Source organism: Tubulanus polymorphus, chromosome 1, assembly GCF_964204645.1.
Source record: "Tubulanus polymorphus chromosome 1, tnTubPoly1.2, whole genome shotgun sequence".
In the NCBI taxonomy this organism is placed as follows: domain Eukaryota; kingdom Metazoa; phylum Nemertea; class Palaeonemertea; order Tubulaniformes; family Tubulanidae; genus Tubulanus; species Tubulanus polymorphus.
Genome location: NC_134025.1, coordinates 1,703,096 through 1,722,842, shown reverse-complemented (window position 1 = coordinate 1,722,842; position 19,747 = coordinate 1,703,096). Strand labels below are relative to the sequence as shown.

The following is a 19,747-nucleotide window of genomic DNA, read 5'->3' as shown; positions in this document are numbered from 1 at the left end:
ACACCTGGCTGCACGGACTGGCTTCTATCCACAAGATACGAATATACCGGTTTCTTACCGATTTGTGGATATTTTTGCAATATTTCGGCGAATATTTCCCTCATCAGGTCAGATAGAATTACGGCATTTGTTTTGAACTGAAGGTTCTATCGAATAGAAGTGAATATGTCAGAAATGGAGGCGCTTAAAGTGAGAGTTAAGCAATTAGAAGCCGAATTGACACAACTTCGCAAACCCGGAAGTGTTCGAGACAAAATATCTGAAATGAGTTCTGAAGTTGTAGATTCGAATCCATACAGGTAATTTGTGAGTTGAAGTTTTTGTCAGTGTCTTTATTTAATATCTAATCATCTGTCAATGTTTTGATATAATTTCAGTCGCCTTATGGCTTTAAAACGAATGGGAATTGTTGACAATTATGAAGTAGGTATCTAAAGTGAAATCTGTCCTGAACTACATTTAGATCATTTCATCTCATGATTTTGATGATATTTACAGAGAATTCGTAATTTCACAGTTGCTGTAGTTGGTGTAGGTGGCGTTGGAAGTGTGACTGCTGAAATGCTTACTAGATGTGGAATTGGCAAAGTAAGTTTAATACAGTTGAAAATGGTTAAGCCATCATCACACCGCTGAAGTTTTGCTGTACAGCTCAAACCCCACGATTTCTGCTGTTAAATAAAATGAGATAAAATTCTAAATTTCAGTTGCTGTTATTTGACTATGATAAAGTTGAATTGGCGAATATGAATCGGTTATTCTTTCAACCGCATCAAGCCGGGTTGAGTAAAGTTGAAGCAGCTGAAAAAACCCTTCAGTAAGTGTTTCTATTTTCTGGTGTCTAAATATACACTAAAACATCGCGTCAGAAAATAATTGTTTATTAATTTCTATTTGTAGAGTTATAAACCCTGATGTGGAATTCGAAGTTCACAATTACAACATCACAACAATGGATAACTTCCAGCATTTCATGAATAGAATCAGGTTAGAAACGATGTTTATTAGGATACTATAAGATACATCTATCTAAAATCATTACATTACTGTTACATTACTGTAGTCTTTATATTTTAAGTTCCAATCTATATTTCCAATTCAATTTACTATTGGTTTATGTCATCATTTGGAGAAGTCTTCAGCTTAATGATCGTTCCTCAGACCTATGAGCACATATGACTATTGTAGAAAATGATGATTTTTTTCAGCACCGGAAGTCTTAAAAAAGGCCCGGTAGATTTGGTGCTAAGCTGTGTAGATAATTTTGAAGCTAGGATGGCGATAAATACAGTAAGTTTACAATCCGCTTTACAAGTCACTCGTGTAAACTGTGGAGTGTCTTGTATTTAACGCTATATAATTCTAGGCTTGTAATGAACTGGGACAAACATGGATTGAATCAGGAGTGAGTGAGAATGCTGTATCAGGACACATACAAGTCATCATTCCTGGAGAAACTGCTTGTTTTGCAGTAAGTTTCTATTCTCTTATTTATTGTACAGAGTCCTCTGTTAAAATGTATGATAACAGGTCTGTGCGCAGCCTTTCTTTTGGGAAGAGGCGCAAATGTATGTTAGGCAAAAGATATTTGCTGGAATCGCAAGCACCTTGGTAGAGAAGCCACTTGTGGGGTTTGGGCCCTAAGAAAATGTTGATAACTTGAAGCGTTTCCCATGCATTTCCTGACCAATTTAAGAAAAAATTTCATAGAAAATGTCACTGAAATGTGTGAGATAATGAAAGCGATGGAAAATATAGTCTAACACATTTTCTTTGACAAGGAAGGAATAGCAGAACTCAGGATTTTGTGAGTTGGAGCAACAATCGCACGTTGATTGATTGATTTGATTTTATTGCAGTGCGCTCCTCCGTTAGTAGTCGCTACACATACTGATGAAAAGACATTGAAACGTGAAGGAGTTTGTGCCGCTAGTCTTCCGACTACAATGGGAATCGTCGCTGGATTTCTCGTTCAAAATACATTGAAGTAAGCGAATTCACAAATTATCATTTACTTGTTACAGGCTGAGAAAGATTCGTAAGAGTAACTGCGCCTTTAGAATAAATAACGAGACGAGTTTCCCCCCCCCTCTCTTACAGAGATGAGTAGCACTATATAGGTTAACTATTTATTTGACGCACCAAGCTTTTGCTACTTTCTAAGCTTCATCAGGTGAATGAGTCACTCATTCACCTGATGAAGCTTTCATACATTAGCGAAAAGCTTGTACGCCAAATAAATAGTTAACCTACATAGTACTACTCATCTCTGTAAGAGAGGGAGCGGGTAAAAAACCCCATCCTGTGTACGTAAATACTTAAAATCAGCAAACTTTAGTCTATGATCTCTACTGACCATTTACTCGATGATATCAATGGTTTATTTATTGATAGGTATCTGTTGGGTTTTGGTCAGGTGACGTACTATTTAGGATATAACGCTTTACAAGATTTCTTTCCGTCGATGGCGATGAAACCGAATCCGACGTGTGACGACATTCACTGTCAAAAACAACAACAACAGTTTCAAGTCAGTGTTATTTACAATATAATAGATTCAGTGACTTCATACGCGATAGTGCTTCATCTTAATGTGTATGTTGTATTACAGATCAGAGAAGCTGCAAAACCTAAAGAAGAAACTAAACCTGAGGAAGAAGTGAAAATAGTTCATGAAGAGAATAACTGGGGTCAGTATCAGTCATTTCAATACTCTCTGATATTTCTGTCGATGTACGATATCCGTAGGTTGATATGTGATATGCATATAATTGTGATTTACAGGAATCGAATTAGTATCAGAAACAACTGCAGAAGAATTGAAAGCGGCTGAAGGTGAAACTCCTCAACTTGTTTCTGGTATTAAAGTCGCTTACACTAAACCTACAGTTAAACAGGTTTGTATATATGTATATACAGTTATTGAATTGCACTAGTAGTATAATGATGTATAATAGTCGAGTTTGTACTGTTTGTGTAGGATGATGATGATGAGGCTACTGTTGAGGCGAATGAACAGAGTTTAGACGATTTAATGGCTCAAATGAAGAATATATGAATCAACTCTGGATTTGCATATATTGAAGATCTGAGAACAGGAATATTCTGTTTAGAATGAAATAAATGTCAATTCGATTGATATCTAGTCATTATTTGTCATGCATTGCTTCAAAAACTATATTTATGTAATTATTGTTTATCAAATAAATTTGTGGTAATGGCATATTGTACGTTGTTACTGAGTATTTGAGGTATCTGTCGGAGCAAATTTCATCCTGGGATTCGAACCTAATCGGCGATGGGCAAACTTTGATACTATAGATAAGAGTAGATGCATTTTGTATTTATTTAATGGTTCTGGTGAACATTTGGACAAGGGACGATTTGAAGAAACCTAAACGAGAGCTGTATACGAAAAAATTACAGGCGTAATTCAGAAACCAAATTGCGCTATTAATATACATAATATCATATAAAACTCTGTTATCTCGTGGAGTCCACGTGATTTGAATTGAATTCAATATTATTACGAACAGAACACGTGGTAACATACAAAAAGTGAACGCTAATGAAATTATCAGAAGATTCACCGTAATTTCTTTCTCTTGGACTTTTCGTTTTTTATTCAAGTCTTTTTCCCCATTTGAAAAACGAAAGCCGCAGATAATGATAAGGTTTAACAAACTGACGCAGATTGTTGGAACCGTGAATTCGAGGGTGAACAAGACGAAGAGGAAAATAACACCGAACTGACCTGATGATTTGGGTATCCTGCACATAGGTCGACCAAAGGCTACACCGATATCGATTGTCAAAAACATTAAAACGCTCAATGGAAAGGTGGAACATGACATAAGAATGAGACCAATTTTACGTCGTTTTCGAGTGATAAGTGTCCCAGCTTTCAGCGGTAAACAAACAGCAATAGCGCGTTCTATAGCAAACATTACAACTATCCACGATGACAAAAATGAACAAAATACAGCTAGCGCTTCACCGATTTTACATACAGCTACATGACTAGTTAACATCGCGATACCTTTAGTTTTACCAGTAACAACTGTATAACCGCTTTCCAACCAGTCATCGACGCCTTTTACTAACAAATTCCCCAAATCAGTAATGGCTAAATAGGTAAAATAAACCACTCCAGTGTCCTTCCATCTGGCAGCTTTGACGAAAATCACAATCGTAAGCAAGTTACCACTGATTCCGACGATCAAGATAAATAGTGAAACGTAACCTCTGAGAAGCAAAGAAACGAAACGCACTGATTCAGCGAATCGTATTGAAAATATGTAATGAACCGCTGTGCTGTTTTCGAATACCATCTTTACGAAACATTAACTGATTCTGATTTGGTGTGAAATAAGTTCCATTGAATACACTAACATCTATTCATATCGAATTGACGTTTCGTGCACATTTTATATCAAATAAAACTTTTTGAATCGTTACAGCATGAAAATGGACTGCTTTTTGTGCAAATAAAAGACAAATTGAATTTGTGAATTTCTACAATGCGATTTAGATAATGTAATTTTACTACAATTCTCTTCGACACAAAGACTTTTGCATGAACTAGTGATTTCGTATGCGGAGATACGGTGTCTATACCTGTACAAACTGGATTCATCTTTCACGAAAAATGTATTCAAACAATTGACCACAGAAAATTTTGAAAATATGTCTGGTCTGCGTCATCTGCGTTCTGGATGTTGAATTTGTTAACCTCATCATTATCTACGGTTTTCATTTTTCAGTTTTTTTTGACACGATCTTTTTTCTGAATTGCGCATGTAATTTTTTACACGCGGTCCAGGTTGTGCACTGACGCTGCTTGACATTCTGTTGGTTTTCTGCAATGGAATTAATCAACACACTCAGTGCAGAATCTCTTTCTTCAGAGATTAAAGGAGTTGGTATAAAGAAAAAATATTCATGAAGATGACTGTTAAAAACGTTGAATAAACTCCTGGCTCAAGGAAACATTTTCGGACTTGTTGTTTCGTTATTATTGTCGGATTCTCTTTATATCATCGTCACAACACGGATCCATAGCGTTTCATTAATGGCGATTTAAAGACGGAAGCTACTGATTTTAGATCGCGGTTAATTCTTTAATACGATGCTATTCTGTTGATGGCCTTTTTGAATTTCATGATTCGTTTTTGACTTCAGGTCTCAATTCTCTTATTTCCTAATGTAATTTCACGACTAAATTCACCCTAGGCATGATTATATAGATGATAACAACCGAATTTTAGCAGCTTAATGAATTATTCATCAAAACCTATCTACTTAATATTTTCTATCACTCCAAAATCTAAGAAATTATTCACAAATTGAAGAAAATTAATCACTGAGTAGTTAGTGAAAAGATGAATTCTCCCCGTCGTTATTTGAAGATTGTCCTCCCAGCTGGTCTCTCATCGCACGGTACTCGGGGGTCTGGGGTTCTAGAAAAGTAGAACCAATCCCGTTGGGCGCAGTGATACGAATATACGAAGGCTGTGTTTTCAATGTGTTTTTATCTATTTTTGATGAAGAGTTGTTAAGTTAACGGTTCTTCTGATGAACATTTGGACAAGTGTTGATTTAAAGAAACCTAAACGGGAGCTGTATATGAAAAAATTACATGCGTAATTGAAAAACCAGATCGTGTCTGTTATACGCATTATATCATATAAGACTCTGTTGTCTCGTGGAGTCCACGTGATTTGAATTGAATTCAATATCATTACAAACAGAACACGTGGTAACATACAAAAAGTGAACGCTAATGAAATTATCAGAAGATTCACCGTAATTTCTTTTTCTTGGATTTTTCGTTTTTTAATCATGTCTTTTTTCCCATTCGAAAAACGAAAACCGCAGATAATGATAAGGTTTAACAAACTGACGCAGATTGTTGGAACCGTGAATTCGAGGGTGAACAAGACGAAGAGGAAATTGGCACCGAACTGTCCTGATGATTCGGGTATCATACAAAGAGGTCGACCAAAGGCTACACCGATATCGATTGTCAAAAACATTAAAACGCTCAATGGAAAGGTGGAACATGACATAAGAATGAGACCAATTTTACGTCGTTTTCGAGTGATAAGTGTCCCAGCTTTCAGCGGTAAACAAACAGCAATAGCGCGTTCTATAGCAAACATTACAACTATCCACGATGACAAAAATGAACAAAATACAGCAAGCGCTTCACCGATTTTACATACAGCAACATGACTAGTTAACATCGCGATACCTTTAGTTTTACCAGTAACAACTGTATAACCGCTTTCCAACCAGTCATCGACGCCTTTTACAAACAAATTTCCCAAATCAGTAATGGCTAAATAGGTAAAATAAATCACTCCAGTGTCCTTCCATCTGGCAGCTTTGACGAAAATTACAATCGTAAGCAAGTTACCACTGATTCCGACGATCAAGATAAATAGTGAAACGTAACCTCTGAGAAGCAAAGAAACAAAACGCACTGATACAGCGAATCGTATTGAAAATATGTAATGAACCGCTGTGCCGTTTTCAGTTACCATCTTTACAGAACATTAACTGATTCTGATTTGAATGAAATAAGTTTCTGCTGAATATTAGATGTATAAATGCACTGATGTCTATTCATATCGAATAGACGTTCAGTACACATTTTATATCAAATCAAAATTTAAGAATTGTTACAGGGTATGAAAGTGTACTGTTTTTGTGCATCTAGAAGACAAATTGAATTCGTGAATTTCTACCATGCGAATGGAATTTAACTACAATTCTCTTCGATGCAAAACTATTCAGCCTATACCAGTCATTTAGTATGCGTACATACGGTATCTACACCGGTACAAACTGGATTCATTCTTCATGAAAAATAAATTCAAACAATTGGCCAAAGAAAACCCGAGTTTGAAAATGTGTCTTGTTTTACGCTTGTGGTCAACGTTGTGACCAATTAAGATTTTTTCCTAAGTAATAACAGAATTACATAGGACAGACACGGCATTAAAATACAAAAACGAACGGAACAAATATTAATAGGACGCATTTAAAACAGTGAAAATAAAAGAAAGTTGCAATGTCGATCGATTACTGTCACAATCTACCACGTAATGAAACGAACCCATGAAATTGTTTTCCAAATCATTATCTTTCATTTCTATTCATATTCGTTTCATTCGTATTCGTATTCGTATTCGTATTCGTATTCGTATTCGTATTCGTATTCGTATTCGTATTCGTATTCGTATTCGTATTCGTATTCGTATTCGTATTCGTATTCGTATTCGTATTCGTATTCGTATTCGTATTCGTATTCGTATTCGTATTCGTGATTCGTATTCGTATTCGTATTCGTATTCGTGATTCGTATTCGTATTCGTATTCGTATTCGTATTCGTATTCGTATTCGTATTCGTATTCGTGATTCGTATTCGTATTCGTATTCGTATTCGTATTCGTATTCGTATTCGTATTCGTATTCGTATTCGTATTCGTATTCGTATTCGTATTCGTATTCGTATTCGTATTCGTATTCGTATTCGTATTCGTGATTCGTATTCGTATTCGTATTCGTATTCGTGATTCGTATTCGTATTCGTATTCGTATTCGTATTCGTATTCGTATTCGTATTCGTATTCGTATTCGTATTCGTATTCGTATTCGTATTCGTATTCGTATTCGTATTCGTATTCGTATTCGTATTCGTATTCGTATTCGTATTCGTATTCGTATTCGTATTCTAGATGCGTAAACCAAAATCTATATATACATCTAATCATTAGGTAGACTGCCTTCACAGCGTGAAGATGTTCGATCCAAACATGACGGAACCAACCCTCCTATTTCCGTGGTTGAAGTTCTCGTATTCGTTCTATCTCTTTTCGAGATTTTTAAGGGGTTATATCGCTATATTCATAATCTCTTTAGGACTACTCGGGAATCCGTTGACGATCGTTGTATTTTGTAAAGCTAACAGGTGGAACAACTCGGGAGCTTTGTACTTTGTCATCCTCGCCATTGCTGACTGCGGTAATATATTCATAAATGGTTTAGGAAATTGGTTACAAGACGGTATGGCTATAGTTACAGGTTATGAAAAGATCAACGTTTTGGCCAGTCACGTTGTCGTGTGTAAATTGGGAGAAATGTTCGCTACATTTTGTTCGTTATTGTCATCGTGGATTGTTGTAATATTTGCAACCGAGCGCGCCATTGCAGTTTGTAGTCCACTGAAAGCGACTGCATTCATCACTAACAAACGTCGAAGACTTGTCATTTTATTATTAATAGCGAGCACGATTCCATTAAATATCTTAAAGTTGTGGGTAATGGATATTCAGTTTACACCTGGTGTTGATCAATCGTATTGTATGATACCTCGGGAAACTTTAGGAGAATCGGGCTCGATAATTCTCTTCGTTATATTTTTTCTGCAATTTACGTTCCCCACTTTATGCATAATCGTCGTCAATTTCGTGATCATTTTCGTTTTGAAATGTTCGAAAACGACTGAAATTCCGCTGCAAAGAATCGAAACTTCGAAACCTCGAAGAAATCAGGATCTTGCAATTACAGTAAATTTACTGATCATATCGACTACATTTGCAGTATGTATGTTACCACGTGTTATAGTCGTTACTTCATATAGTCTATTGGATTTATTTTACACAAATCGATTGAGTATTTATGATCATATGAACATGTTTCAGTTGATGTACACGACATCTATCTTGTGGATGGCGAACTACGCTTGTAATTTTATCATTTACAGTATCAGAATTAAATTCTTTAAAACTACGTTGAGGGAATTGGTGAAATGCCGTCAATAGTTGATGTGACATGAGTTGATTATGACTGTGGCAATCGAGGATTCCACCTGTGGCAAGCGAGGATCTACCAGGTTCGCTAGTGTGGATTCCGGTCCCGGATTTCTTCTCAGATTCAATCAAAATCTAACTGTAATTTCTCAAATTCTGTGAATGACTATGAATAAGACTCTCAATCTCTGAATAGACACGTAGCCGATTGCAAGGATCCCCTACCGCTCTGTATCCGGTCAGCTTCCGGTACTGTATCACGTCATCCAGAATTACCCAATAATGAGCCATTTACGTCTTTACTATCGATGACCGAATAATACAGAATTGTTATCTGCAGAAATGTAGAAAATGTGACCGAAGATAATGATGATAACTATTGCGATGTTCACAAGAAAATGCACTACGGCAACCTCTAATTTCACCGTCCTTCACTTTTTTTTTACCGATCACAACTGAACACATGCAATATATATATATATATATATACGTTGTGATCATTGATAAAATACGGGTAAATATATGATTTAAACTATGTTTGTTCTGTTTTCTTATATGTTACCTTGTCTCCTTTTTTAATCTTATCGCGTAATTCTTGTAAATTTCAACCTGTCTTTTTAATGTTCCTTTATTGCTTTTTATGTTTGTATGATTTATTGTGAAACTTTTCCAAGAGGCAATAAAGTAAGAATTGAATTGAATTGAATTATACACATGATGATGATACCAGATTTCAACACTAAAATAAAAAAGAGTCGAAAATGTTCCCTCGTGCTAATGGTTTATTCGATGTTTCGACTACATCCTAACAGTCACAAGTACCGAATTCACTTCCTGAAGATGACTATTAGAATCCAGTCGAATCGTCGAAAAACCGCGAGTTCCAGCAAACATTTCCGACTCAATGACACACGGATTCAGCGTGTTTCAAAAATTGTACATGGCGAATTTATGTCAAATGTTTAATACAAAACTCAACCGATGATTTGAGTTGGTCCTGTATCAATGAGTTCATCGTTAACACTCGTTGCATCCAGAATGTGTCTTTTTTCACTGTATATACGTAAAATACCGGTGTAAAAATCTGATGGTTTTTTGCGCGCAGTTGAATTCGATATCGAATGAAGAAGATCGCCGAGAAACAACGGATATTAGCGACAGCGACGCTTTTGAATGATGAGATGGTGAAGGGGCAGACTTTACCCCTGCGATCTGCATCATCAATCGACGTCTATATAAATCAGATGCTGTCGGGTTATGTTCGCACTTCATGGTCAACCAGGAACCCTCAGGGGTCTGTCTAGCCGATCATACCTTTATAGAACATGTAAATAACAAGGGTATTATTGAGTCTGGTTGATAAAATCATTCTGCATTCTCCAACACACCGGTTAGTTGTATTTCGGACATTGATGACAGGAAATATCTCTAATTTTCAAGGTACGTTTTTTAAATAAAATGCTAAATTGAAACGGTAAGGTTTAGTAGAGTCATAATGTATTTTCCGTTTTCATTTCTTTTGATCTTTTTATAGGCAATTATTGTTAAATCAGTAATTCACTCAGTGGTGGTTAGATATTTGATTCTAATATTCATCTAAATGATAGTAGAAATTCATCTAGTATAAGGTGTCAAGGTATTTCTTTTTTGATCAAGAATCCAATAATCTAATCGAGATTCGATCAAACTTAATACAAAAAAAGACTGAAAAAGGTAATATTCGTGGTAGTGTATACAAAAAGTATTTCATAATGGATATGTTCATAAGTTACATCACCACAGTCTGTCTTTTAGGTTTGAGGATTCGTGACATCAAATAGATCCCCATTTCATAAATACAATGTCATTGTCTTAACGATTGAATAGGAATTTGAATTATTAAGATCTCCGACTTCATTTGGAAATTCCTCTTTATTAGAAATTCAGTGAGGAGCAAACCTTGCTTCAGCTTCGACTTTACCATAGACAAGTTTGACTATAGTAAACGACGACAGTAAATGTCGTGTAATCTCATCGACGTTAAGCTGTCGTTCTGAAAGACAGTTTATATCTAATTGGTCTTATTGCGGTTTATTTTTAAACCGCGTGATTACTCGTTTGTAGGCAGGTGTACCGCCGCCCTTACCGTAGTCACTTTTACAAACATCTTTTTCTGAGCGCAAATATCCAGACTACAAATATTGAAACTTGGTTCGCAAATATTCGATGATAAATGTGCGTTGTTTCCGAAGCTACAGAAAACGTGTGTTTTATCAATTGATATTTTCTTAAGAAAAAGTAGAAGTAACGAGCAATATAAAATCTCACACTCATAAAGAAAAAAGGGTCCGCAGATATTTCCTTGGGCTGATCATTTATTCGAATTTTCGACTTAAACCTTGTAGATTATCGTCGATCCTGCACTTAGTTTCTGGACATTAAGTCGAAAGGTTGAAATCTTTCAATTGAGGAAACCTTTTCTCATTTTTATGTGGGATTTTATATCATCGTTACAACACGAGCGTTTTGTCAATGGCTAGAAGTAACGTATTCGTCACTGACAGATAGGATGACTTAAATCGGAAGGGCGTTTACGACACGAATTCTTTCCCAAACCAATCATATTTATACATGTTTCCTGCTATTCGAGTGAGACGTATTAATGACTCCTGCGAGCAGAAATCCCATTTATTTCTACGATAATAAATCGTATTGTTACATTTTGTGAATTTTAAGCAGAGAAAGTATCTAAGCCACGGTATTGCAAACAATCTTGATAGAATTTCAAACACTGTTATACATTACTTACTTCTCGTTGTGCACAAAACGCTTCACAAGTCGATTGACATCTACGTATCTTTCATATTCGGCATTTTTCTGTAATGAAATCTATGGAGTAAAATATCCATATTTAATAGGAATATCACCTGCCTGTTTAATATACTTGAAATATAGATTTGAAAGCATTCACCGCAATCAATTCACCCCCAGTTCAATTTATATCCATGGAACATTTTTTGATTTGTGACGATGAAGTATTACCTCAACATTCGACTTTTCATGATAATTCTGTAAGAATGTGTTTTTTAACAGCCTACACCAATGTTTCGTCCCCAATGTGTTCTAATGAGTCACTGGAGCTCGAAGGCAACTTTAAAAGCTTTTGAAATAATTTTTCATTAAGCATCGCCGGATAAGCGAAATGAAGTATATCTCGTATTTCAGTAAAATGGTTAAATGGCAGCAGTCAGTCGGGGTAAAACTAAGTTTTGTTGTTGCATTAAATGCTTATTCAACGCAACGAACGTTGGCTTTTTCCAGCCGAGAATAAATACATACGAAAGCGTCATTTCAATAAAACACCCAAAGGGATTGAGTTAATGCAAGATAAACACTACACAAATTGCCTTCTACTCGCGATCAACAAAGACTAATTCATATTTCTTGAGTCAATTTATTCCTATTATTTGAGATACATTACTATGATTATACAATACAAGTTTTGTCATTTTCTAAACAATTGTTTGTATTTTATAAATCAATGTACGCGCATATCGACACGAGTGACGCTCCGTAATAAAATACAGTCGAATGATCGGGTTTTAGATCGGGCCTCGTTCAACACAAGAGCAGGCTCTATAATTCACTTGGTCTCTGATATATTTTATTCGAACTACAGATATTCGATCGATGTTAATTTAAGGTACTCTGTACTTAATATCAAATTTCTCATCCTGTGGCTATTGCGCTGAGAATCGCTGTTTCATCGTTAGGATATTATCTGAAATATTATCGAAAATATCGATACGGTTGAAGAACGAAGAAGAACCAAATGAAACACTGAGCAGTGGAAAAATCTTGCAGTCAGGTTTTAATGCTTTTATTACAAACGATCACTACCTATCACTATTCACCTGCCAGTTATTACACACCAAACACGTGTAATAGAATTCAAAAACCGTTATTTCAAATATAATAAAAAGCCTAGTATTCCCTGAAAAGCTATTATTTCACATATGCAAACATACTTCACAAACGATCTACAGAATGAACAGAATTGTGTCGTAAATTGCCGATCAAAAGATAAAAAATATTCTATGTGTTTGTTTTAACACAAGATTTTCAACATTGAAATTTTGTGTACAATACGCGCGTTAATTGATATGCTTTTATCCTCGTTATTGTCAATTAGTGGATGGCACTCAAAATACAGCAAAATAGGTAGAACAATTAATTTAATAGGTTACAAGAGTCTTCTGCGCTGAAATATCGTTACTTTTTTCAGCCTAACGCGCACCACTATCTCATTCATTTCACGGTGTATATATTTGAAATTTCCTCATTTTTATAAATCACTCTCTCGTCCAACTCATTAGTACTATATATAGATAGACAAAATAAGTAAATGACGATGATTATCTTAGATATTTCATTCAATTTTTGAGGAAGATTCTACGTGTGGAACAATAAAGAAAAATTGATTCGTTGAAGAACATAAAATGAACTGTTGTGAATCTAGGAGCGATGGATGAAATGAACTGATATCGACCCATTACTATCGTAGAACTATAAGCTTATAGTTTTATTGTCCAGTTCCACAGTTCTGGGTTAAAGCCTGATATTTGAACTAACTTTTACTCAAAGTCAATATTACACTTGTGGAATAGTGTCCAGGATAAAACCTGACGAAAACCAATGGAAATCTATGGTACTGTTCGTTAGATTGGCTCAGGGCAGGGTTCGGGTCCCGCATGTGTGATTAATGGATTGCTCGTATCGGAAAGTGAATAATGGCTTGCATTTTTTCCTTCATTTTAGGATCAGCCGCGTCGCTCAAAAAAAAAATCGGCGTCTTGGTGCCACTTAACGTATCTGACCGTCTTTATATAATCGATTGGCTGGTCGTCAGACGCCCTGACTTCAAATGTCACTTGTTACCGTCAATTCACTTGACCACTAGAAAATAATGAATAACGACACGCAAGTTCCGAGACCTAATGAAACCGACGATGTTACATTTGATGTAATCAGGAAAGTCATCTTTCCTTTGCGTGATTCAGTGTTGTTCGCAGCGATTACTGGCGGTAATCTGATGGTTATAATCGTCGTCTCTAGATACCCTCACCTGCGAACCGGAACTAACTATCTCGTAGCTAGTTTAGCCTGTTCAGATTTGATGATCGGTCTATGTTCGTTTTTGAATACCTGGAAATGGATTTTCAATGCTTTAAACACAGAAGCGCATTGTCTTGTTATCATGTCGTTGTATTCGATGTCGATATTTTTATCGTTGCTCAGTTTGATGTCGATAGCTATTGACAGACTTCTGGCCGTCAAATATCCTTTGTTATACAGAACAAAGTTGACCAATAAAAGGGTTGTAGTTTATATCTGTATAACCTGGGTTGTGTCTATTTTCCTCGGGTTAATGATGCTCTATAAGGGCAGAAAATGGCCTTACCCGTGTAATTTAGAACACGCGTTCAATAAAGGCTATGTTTGTTTTGTCGGTATCACCATATTATGTATAGAATTGATACTTGCTTGCTTGTACGTGGTGATTTACCTATCGTATGTGTCCAGCAGAAAACGCGTAGGAAACGGAAACATAGCGACAAATCACGCACACCGCAATTCTAGTAATAGAATCAGGGATAGAAATATGACTAAGATTGTATTTATTGTCACTTCAGTATTTGTTGTTTGTTATACACCTTTCGCCGTGTCCCTGATTATATTGGGCTATTCTTCACCCGAGTTTGAGCAGTATTTTTTCACTACTCGAGGCGCCTTTCTTTTTCTCGCCTTGGCAAATTCTGTAGTGAATCCAATCATATACGGCATCACTAACCCGAAATACAGGGCGGCATTCTACGGTATTTTACGTTGTAGATATTCAGTAGATAATATCAATGGAAGTGTAACTGAACAATCTGCTGAATAACTGATAAATGATATATTCAAAAAAATGTTTGTTGTATCATGAAAATGGTTCGAAGAATAAAGTATCAATTATCATTTGTGTTCTATAACATTCTCTGGGTGATTTGTTCTAATTGGCTGTATCTTCAAGTTACTTGAAAATCAAGGAGAACCGTACCCGCAAACCATAAATCTAGAGCCCATCTCAACCAGAATGACAAGAAGATTTAAAAACATGGATCATTTTTTGAGCATCTTCAGTGATTCAAAAACACAATAAGCAGCAATGAATAGCCTGTGTAATCTTCTTTGTCTCATACTAGATTTGATAGGACAGGACTTAATTCAAGCCTCTGATACATATACATTTTTGAGGAAGCTTTAAGTCTTCTGTGAACGGCCTTTGGAACGGTTGGCTTCGTCCATTGCAGAGTATGTAATCATTCATACTAAAGCTTCCTCTCAACTATACGAGCAATCATCTCAAGAGATGATTGCTCGTTATTCTCGAGGAGTCGTCGCAGTGTTCTATGATACTGTAGCAGCAGCAGATGGTTACCTCACGATTCGATACCGTGGAATATAATGAATAAAACATAAATCAGGATTGTAATATCTGTATAGCGATAACTGTCACGATTCATTCGTTAAAGTAAACTGTTTTTTACGGGATCTGAAAAAAAGATTCCACACTTTCAACTGCTGCGAATCCAGTACTGGAGAAATGCTAAGCAATGGCGAAGTTCTGAATAATATCGTTTTGAAAATGTGAGAACTGCTATTAAGATACAAGAATGTATGGTGAAATGATGTCAGTTATTTACGAGGGTGATAACGACATCGCTTGTCGAGAAATAGCCGTTTTAAATGCACGTCAATCTCTCTATCGATTGTCTATCATTACGGAGGGCTGGGAAGTTTCTGTTAATCTATAGATTATAAACAGCTTATCATCTTCACATTTATAAGGGGTTGAATTATTAATTGGTATCACCATGTAATCACGTAAACAGTACTGAACTAAAACAATCAGGCAGTGACGGCTCAAAGGTTATCATCTTCTAAACGGATTTTAGCGTTTAAAATCACGGGCCATTCGAGTACCGATGTCATGTCGCCAGATCGAGGGGCCATTATGTATAGCAGCAATTCAATGACCCGAATTCTGCCACAAAAAAATCATCAAAGTAAACAACACGATATCTTCTGAAGAATAACGAACGCTATCAAGTCATTGTCACTTACACTCGTGAACGCGACCGAAAATTGTTAACATCATGTCTCTGGTATATGAAGGCTGTTTGCGTTTTGATCAACTCTACGAAAGGGTAGAAAAAAGAGCTAAATCCCCACCGATTGTGGCCCATTTGACTAAAGTCACTCTCGACTGTGGGATAATCTGTAGCTATTTCGGTTTCGATGAAGCTCCACGGTCTCTTCACGGTTCGCAAAATAATTTTCGTTTTGGGCGTTGAACATTAAATGTTTATGAAAATGTTTTCATTTGCGAAGGAAGTAAGTAACTTGATAATGGAACTTGATAAGGTCTCTCGCTATATCAATATCTAATAAACAGATTTTCATGAATGTGAGGATATTTTATAACATAATGTATATAAAACACACAAACAAGGCGTGATTAAAATCTGAGAAACCAGAAGAATTCAAATATTACTCTCACAACAGCGTGTTTATCAAATTACCAAAAGCATGTCGGTCATATTCAAATATCTCTTCGTCGAGGCATATTTCAATCTGAATAACGATTAGATAAAGCATTCAAAATTTAAAAAAACACGTATTATGTCAAGCGAATTATATTCTACAATATGATATATGTTGAGATTTTTTTTACTCAGTTGAGCTGTCGTCACTAGACTAGTCTATTCATAGAGTTTTTCACTTTTCTAAAACTGGAATTGAAGATTGTTAAATGCGTTAAAGGCGTTGATTTATTAATGTCTGTTGTGTGTCTGCTGGGTGTGATTATATCAAAGGCGGTAGTGTCAGAGAGAACTGAACTCGAAGGTCTGCGTGGTTGCTTCAATGCCTGATTCAGCGTAGATTAAATGGTAAGTGCTCTCACTCTTTCCTCGCTAACCCTCTTTCTCTCCTCCCTCTTCTCTCCTCACGTCTCGCCCTTCTTTTTATATATCTTAATCAAACTTATCAAAGTATAGAAGTCACAGGGACGGATCCAGGAGTGGGCAACAAGCAGCACGTTCTCCCATCGTATTTTTTCCGTACTTGAGAAACAACGGCAATTTTTTCGGGGCTAAATTTCATCGCCCTTTTTCGTAGCGTTTTCACAACCAACGAGAGGAATTTTATGACCAATTTCAGTAGCTGTTTTCATTTCTTCGCGCTCCTTTCAACGTCTGACGGACCTTGGATCCGCCCATGAGTCAAACACGTTTTAGATCATGGCCCTTGTTAAAATCTTCTTTCGATGGGACACCATGATCCAATATAGGAATGAAAATGTCATCTTCGATCACATTCGTGGTATTCGTCATGTTGGTGAAGTTGTTGTAGAACAGAAACCACGTAAGTGGCTCTGCTTGTCGCGTAGAACACTGTAACGTTTCCATTTACATGTTTTAATCAACGGCCCGAAGCAATATCCTGCCTCGGGCTTTTATCAAAACTGTTTTTATTGGCTTCGTCGACAACGGCGTCGAACTGTGATGAAAATTAATTCGTTTCTTACAAAATGTATACGAATTTGATCAAGTCTCCTGTCGGCAATGGTCTCTGTTTACCTCATTCATCGATATTCAAAATTAGCGCACGAAATATTACGTTGCTTTTCGATTTCGATTACCTCGCCAAGAATAGTCGATAAAGAAAGTGTGACGATTCGATTCAAACGATTTTGTCATTTTGCGCCCAACACTAACCCGGAGGAATAACCGTCATACAGCACGGTCCGGTACCACAGTTTTTATGTTCTAAACTATATTAACTAATTTCAATTCAGTTAACACTAACTCATGTATCAAACTGGTTCGAGTAAGCCATGAAGCTTATTATCTCATATTTCTTGATTCATTCATCTTTATATTCAAGTTCTTTTGAATGTAGAGAATGATACAAAATATAATCATATCGATAACGGTGGCGTATGTGGCTGTAAACATTGAAGAATTTCAACAGAAGTAACCGGTTTTTGCAGCAGAATAAAGCGCCTAACCTGCTGAAAATGTCAAACGATATGCATACATATACACGCGAATAAAAAGACGCGTTGAAAAAGCAAAACAAATCTTTTCTTTCCGACTGAAATATTTCGTGTTGTAGTAGATTTACTTTAGACTGAATATCTAGGTCACTTGAGAAAAACGAATTTGAGATTTCGAGCACGAATCCTTCGTAAAAATGTCTCGATCGTTCGGCTGGGTGTGTGTTGATTTGGGATTCTCATTATTCATACGGTAACAGTGTTGGATATGTTCTTGATTATTTCAATCTCTGTTTTCAGGCAGATAAACTCACAGAAGAAGTAATTGCAGGTAAGCAATTTGATCACAGACTGTTCAGTCCATGGACATAATATGTATATCGTAAACATTTGGTTTTTAAATCGATCTTTCGACGAAACTCATGTATTATGGGAGAAATCGTACGCCCAGGAAACGATTCAAACATTCGCAGAAAAATTACAATATTATTGTTTAATATGCTGCATCCATTTCGATTACAATAACTGTTCCACGTTAGAAACTGTGCGGAATACAAGTCCTCAAAAACCACTCCTATCAGTCTCACGAAACGCTCGATGGAACACTCTTATTCATCCTGCTTAAAATCGTTAATTAGAAATTGCCTATGTTGAATCTTTAAAGAATCGTTTTGATATTGATGAATTGACGCCCGCGCGTTTAAAGAGTGTCATAGTAAAAGGACTGTATGAACCTTACAAGGTTTTAATTTCCACTTCAATCTCCAAATTATAGGATACGTGACGGTTATTGATAATTTCCGTAAACCGTATTCCCTGCCAACAGGCCTATCTATAACAAACCTTGCCCAAAAATCTTTTATGTTCGTAAAATGATTTTCTGTATAGAATTGAAAGAGGCGTTTACTCTATTCGACGATGATGGAGATGGTCACATTACTAGAACTGAACTAGCGCAGGCGATGAGAACTATGGGCGTTTCATTCAGTGATAATGATTTGACTGAAATGATTGAAGAAATCGACGAGGATGGTCAGTACAAACAGACTTGTATGTAAAATACACACTATTGAACACAAATCAATTAATGATTAACGAATTTAATATTCAGGTAATGGAACGATCGATTTCTCAGAGTTTCTGAATTTCATGGCTATAAAACTAGAAGAAGCTCAGCTCAGCGACGAGGTACTGATGGAAGCCTTCAACATGATCGATCATGGAAATAAAGGCTACTTAGACCCGGGTGATCTGAAAACATGCCTCAGTTTACTGGAACACGGCATGCAGTTAACTTCAAAAGAGATCGAATCTATTTTGAGGGAGGCTGATCTGGATCAGGACGGAAAAATTACATTCCAAGGTAACACAACCCACGCGCCGCTAGCTGCTAATGTGGGTCGATTCTTAAGTCTCTAATCACTCTATGTTTCCTGTTTCATTAATAGCTGATCAGTTTTTGCCGGTGTGTTTATCACACGTGTTTATGAATCATTTATTGCACACTTTGTTCGAGGATTATTCTGTGATTATTTTCCGATGCGCTGTTGATACTTTTACGCGATGTTATTTCCCGTTTTCAGAGTTTGCTAATATCGTTATTTCTGGTCGCCAGTACACTCAATAATCCGAGCGAGCGATGAAAATGGAGCACAGTAAATGTAAATAGATGATGCTTGTCTTAATTTCAGTTTAGCCAATTCTTCTGGTCGAAAGGTGCTTGAATGTGTACGAATAGACATGAATTGTGTGTTGAGTTTATCATCACTATTAAAGTAAATATCTAACGAGTTAAGTTTGTTAGTTCAGTAGATGGTACCGCGGGTGAATGCAATCTACGTATAAAAT

The 19,747-nt window shown here is 36.3% G+C and overlaps 3 protein-coding genes across 3 annotated transcripts; all 3 read left to right on the top strand.

Moving 5' to 3' along the window:
- The first annotated feature begins 27 nt into the window (after nt 1–27).
- On the top strand, nt 28–3,206 carry LOC141907215 (ubiquitin-like modifier-activating enzyme 5). Its single transcript, XM_074796798.1, has 12 exons — nt 28–299; nt 378–423; nt 499–588; nt 708–817; nt 901–987; nt 1,209–1,290; nt 1,367–1,471; nt 1,860–1,987; nt 2,395–2,530; nt 2,612–2,690; nt 2,785–2,897; nt 2,981–3,206. Exons 1-12 carry the CDS (start codon nt 166–168, stop codon nt 3,056–3,058), a joined length of 1,188 nt encoding a protein of 395 aa, XP_074652899.1. The 5' UTR covers nt 28–165; the 3' UTR covers nt 3,059–3,206.
- Nucleotides 3,207–13,762: 10,556 nt separating this feature from the next.
- LOC141915318 (histamine H2 receptor-like) lies at nt 13,763–14,740 on the top strand. Its single transcript, XM_074806804.1, has one exon. It carries the CDS (start codon nt 13,763–13,765, stop codon nt 14,738–14,740), a length of 978 nt encoding a protein of 325 aa, XP_074662905.1.
- Nucleotides 14,741–16,564: 1,824 nt separating this feature from the next.
- LOC141914738 (calmodulin-alpha-like) lies at nt 16,565–19,684 on the top strand. Its single transcript, XM_074806018.1, has 5 exons — nt 16,565–16,790; nt 18,200–18,230; nt 18,788–18,931; nt 19,011–19,262; nt 19,483–19,684. Exons 1-5 carry the CDS (start codon nt 16,788–16,790, stop codon nt 19,524–19,526), a joined length of 474 nt encoding a protein of 157 aa, XP_074662119.1. The 5' UTR covers nt 16,565–16,787; the 3' UTR covers nt 19,527–19,684.
- The last annotated feature ends 63 nt before the right edge of the window (nt 19,685–19,747 follow it).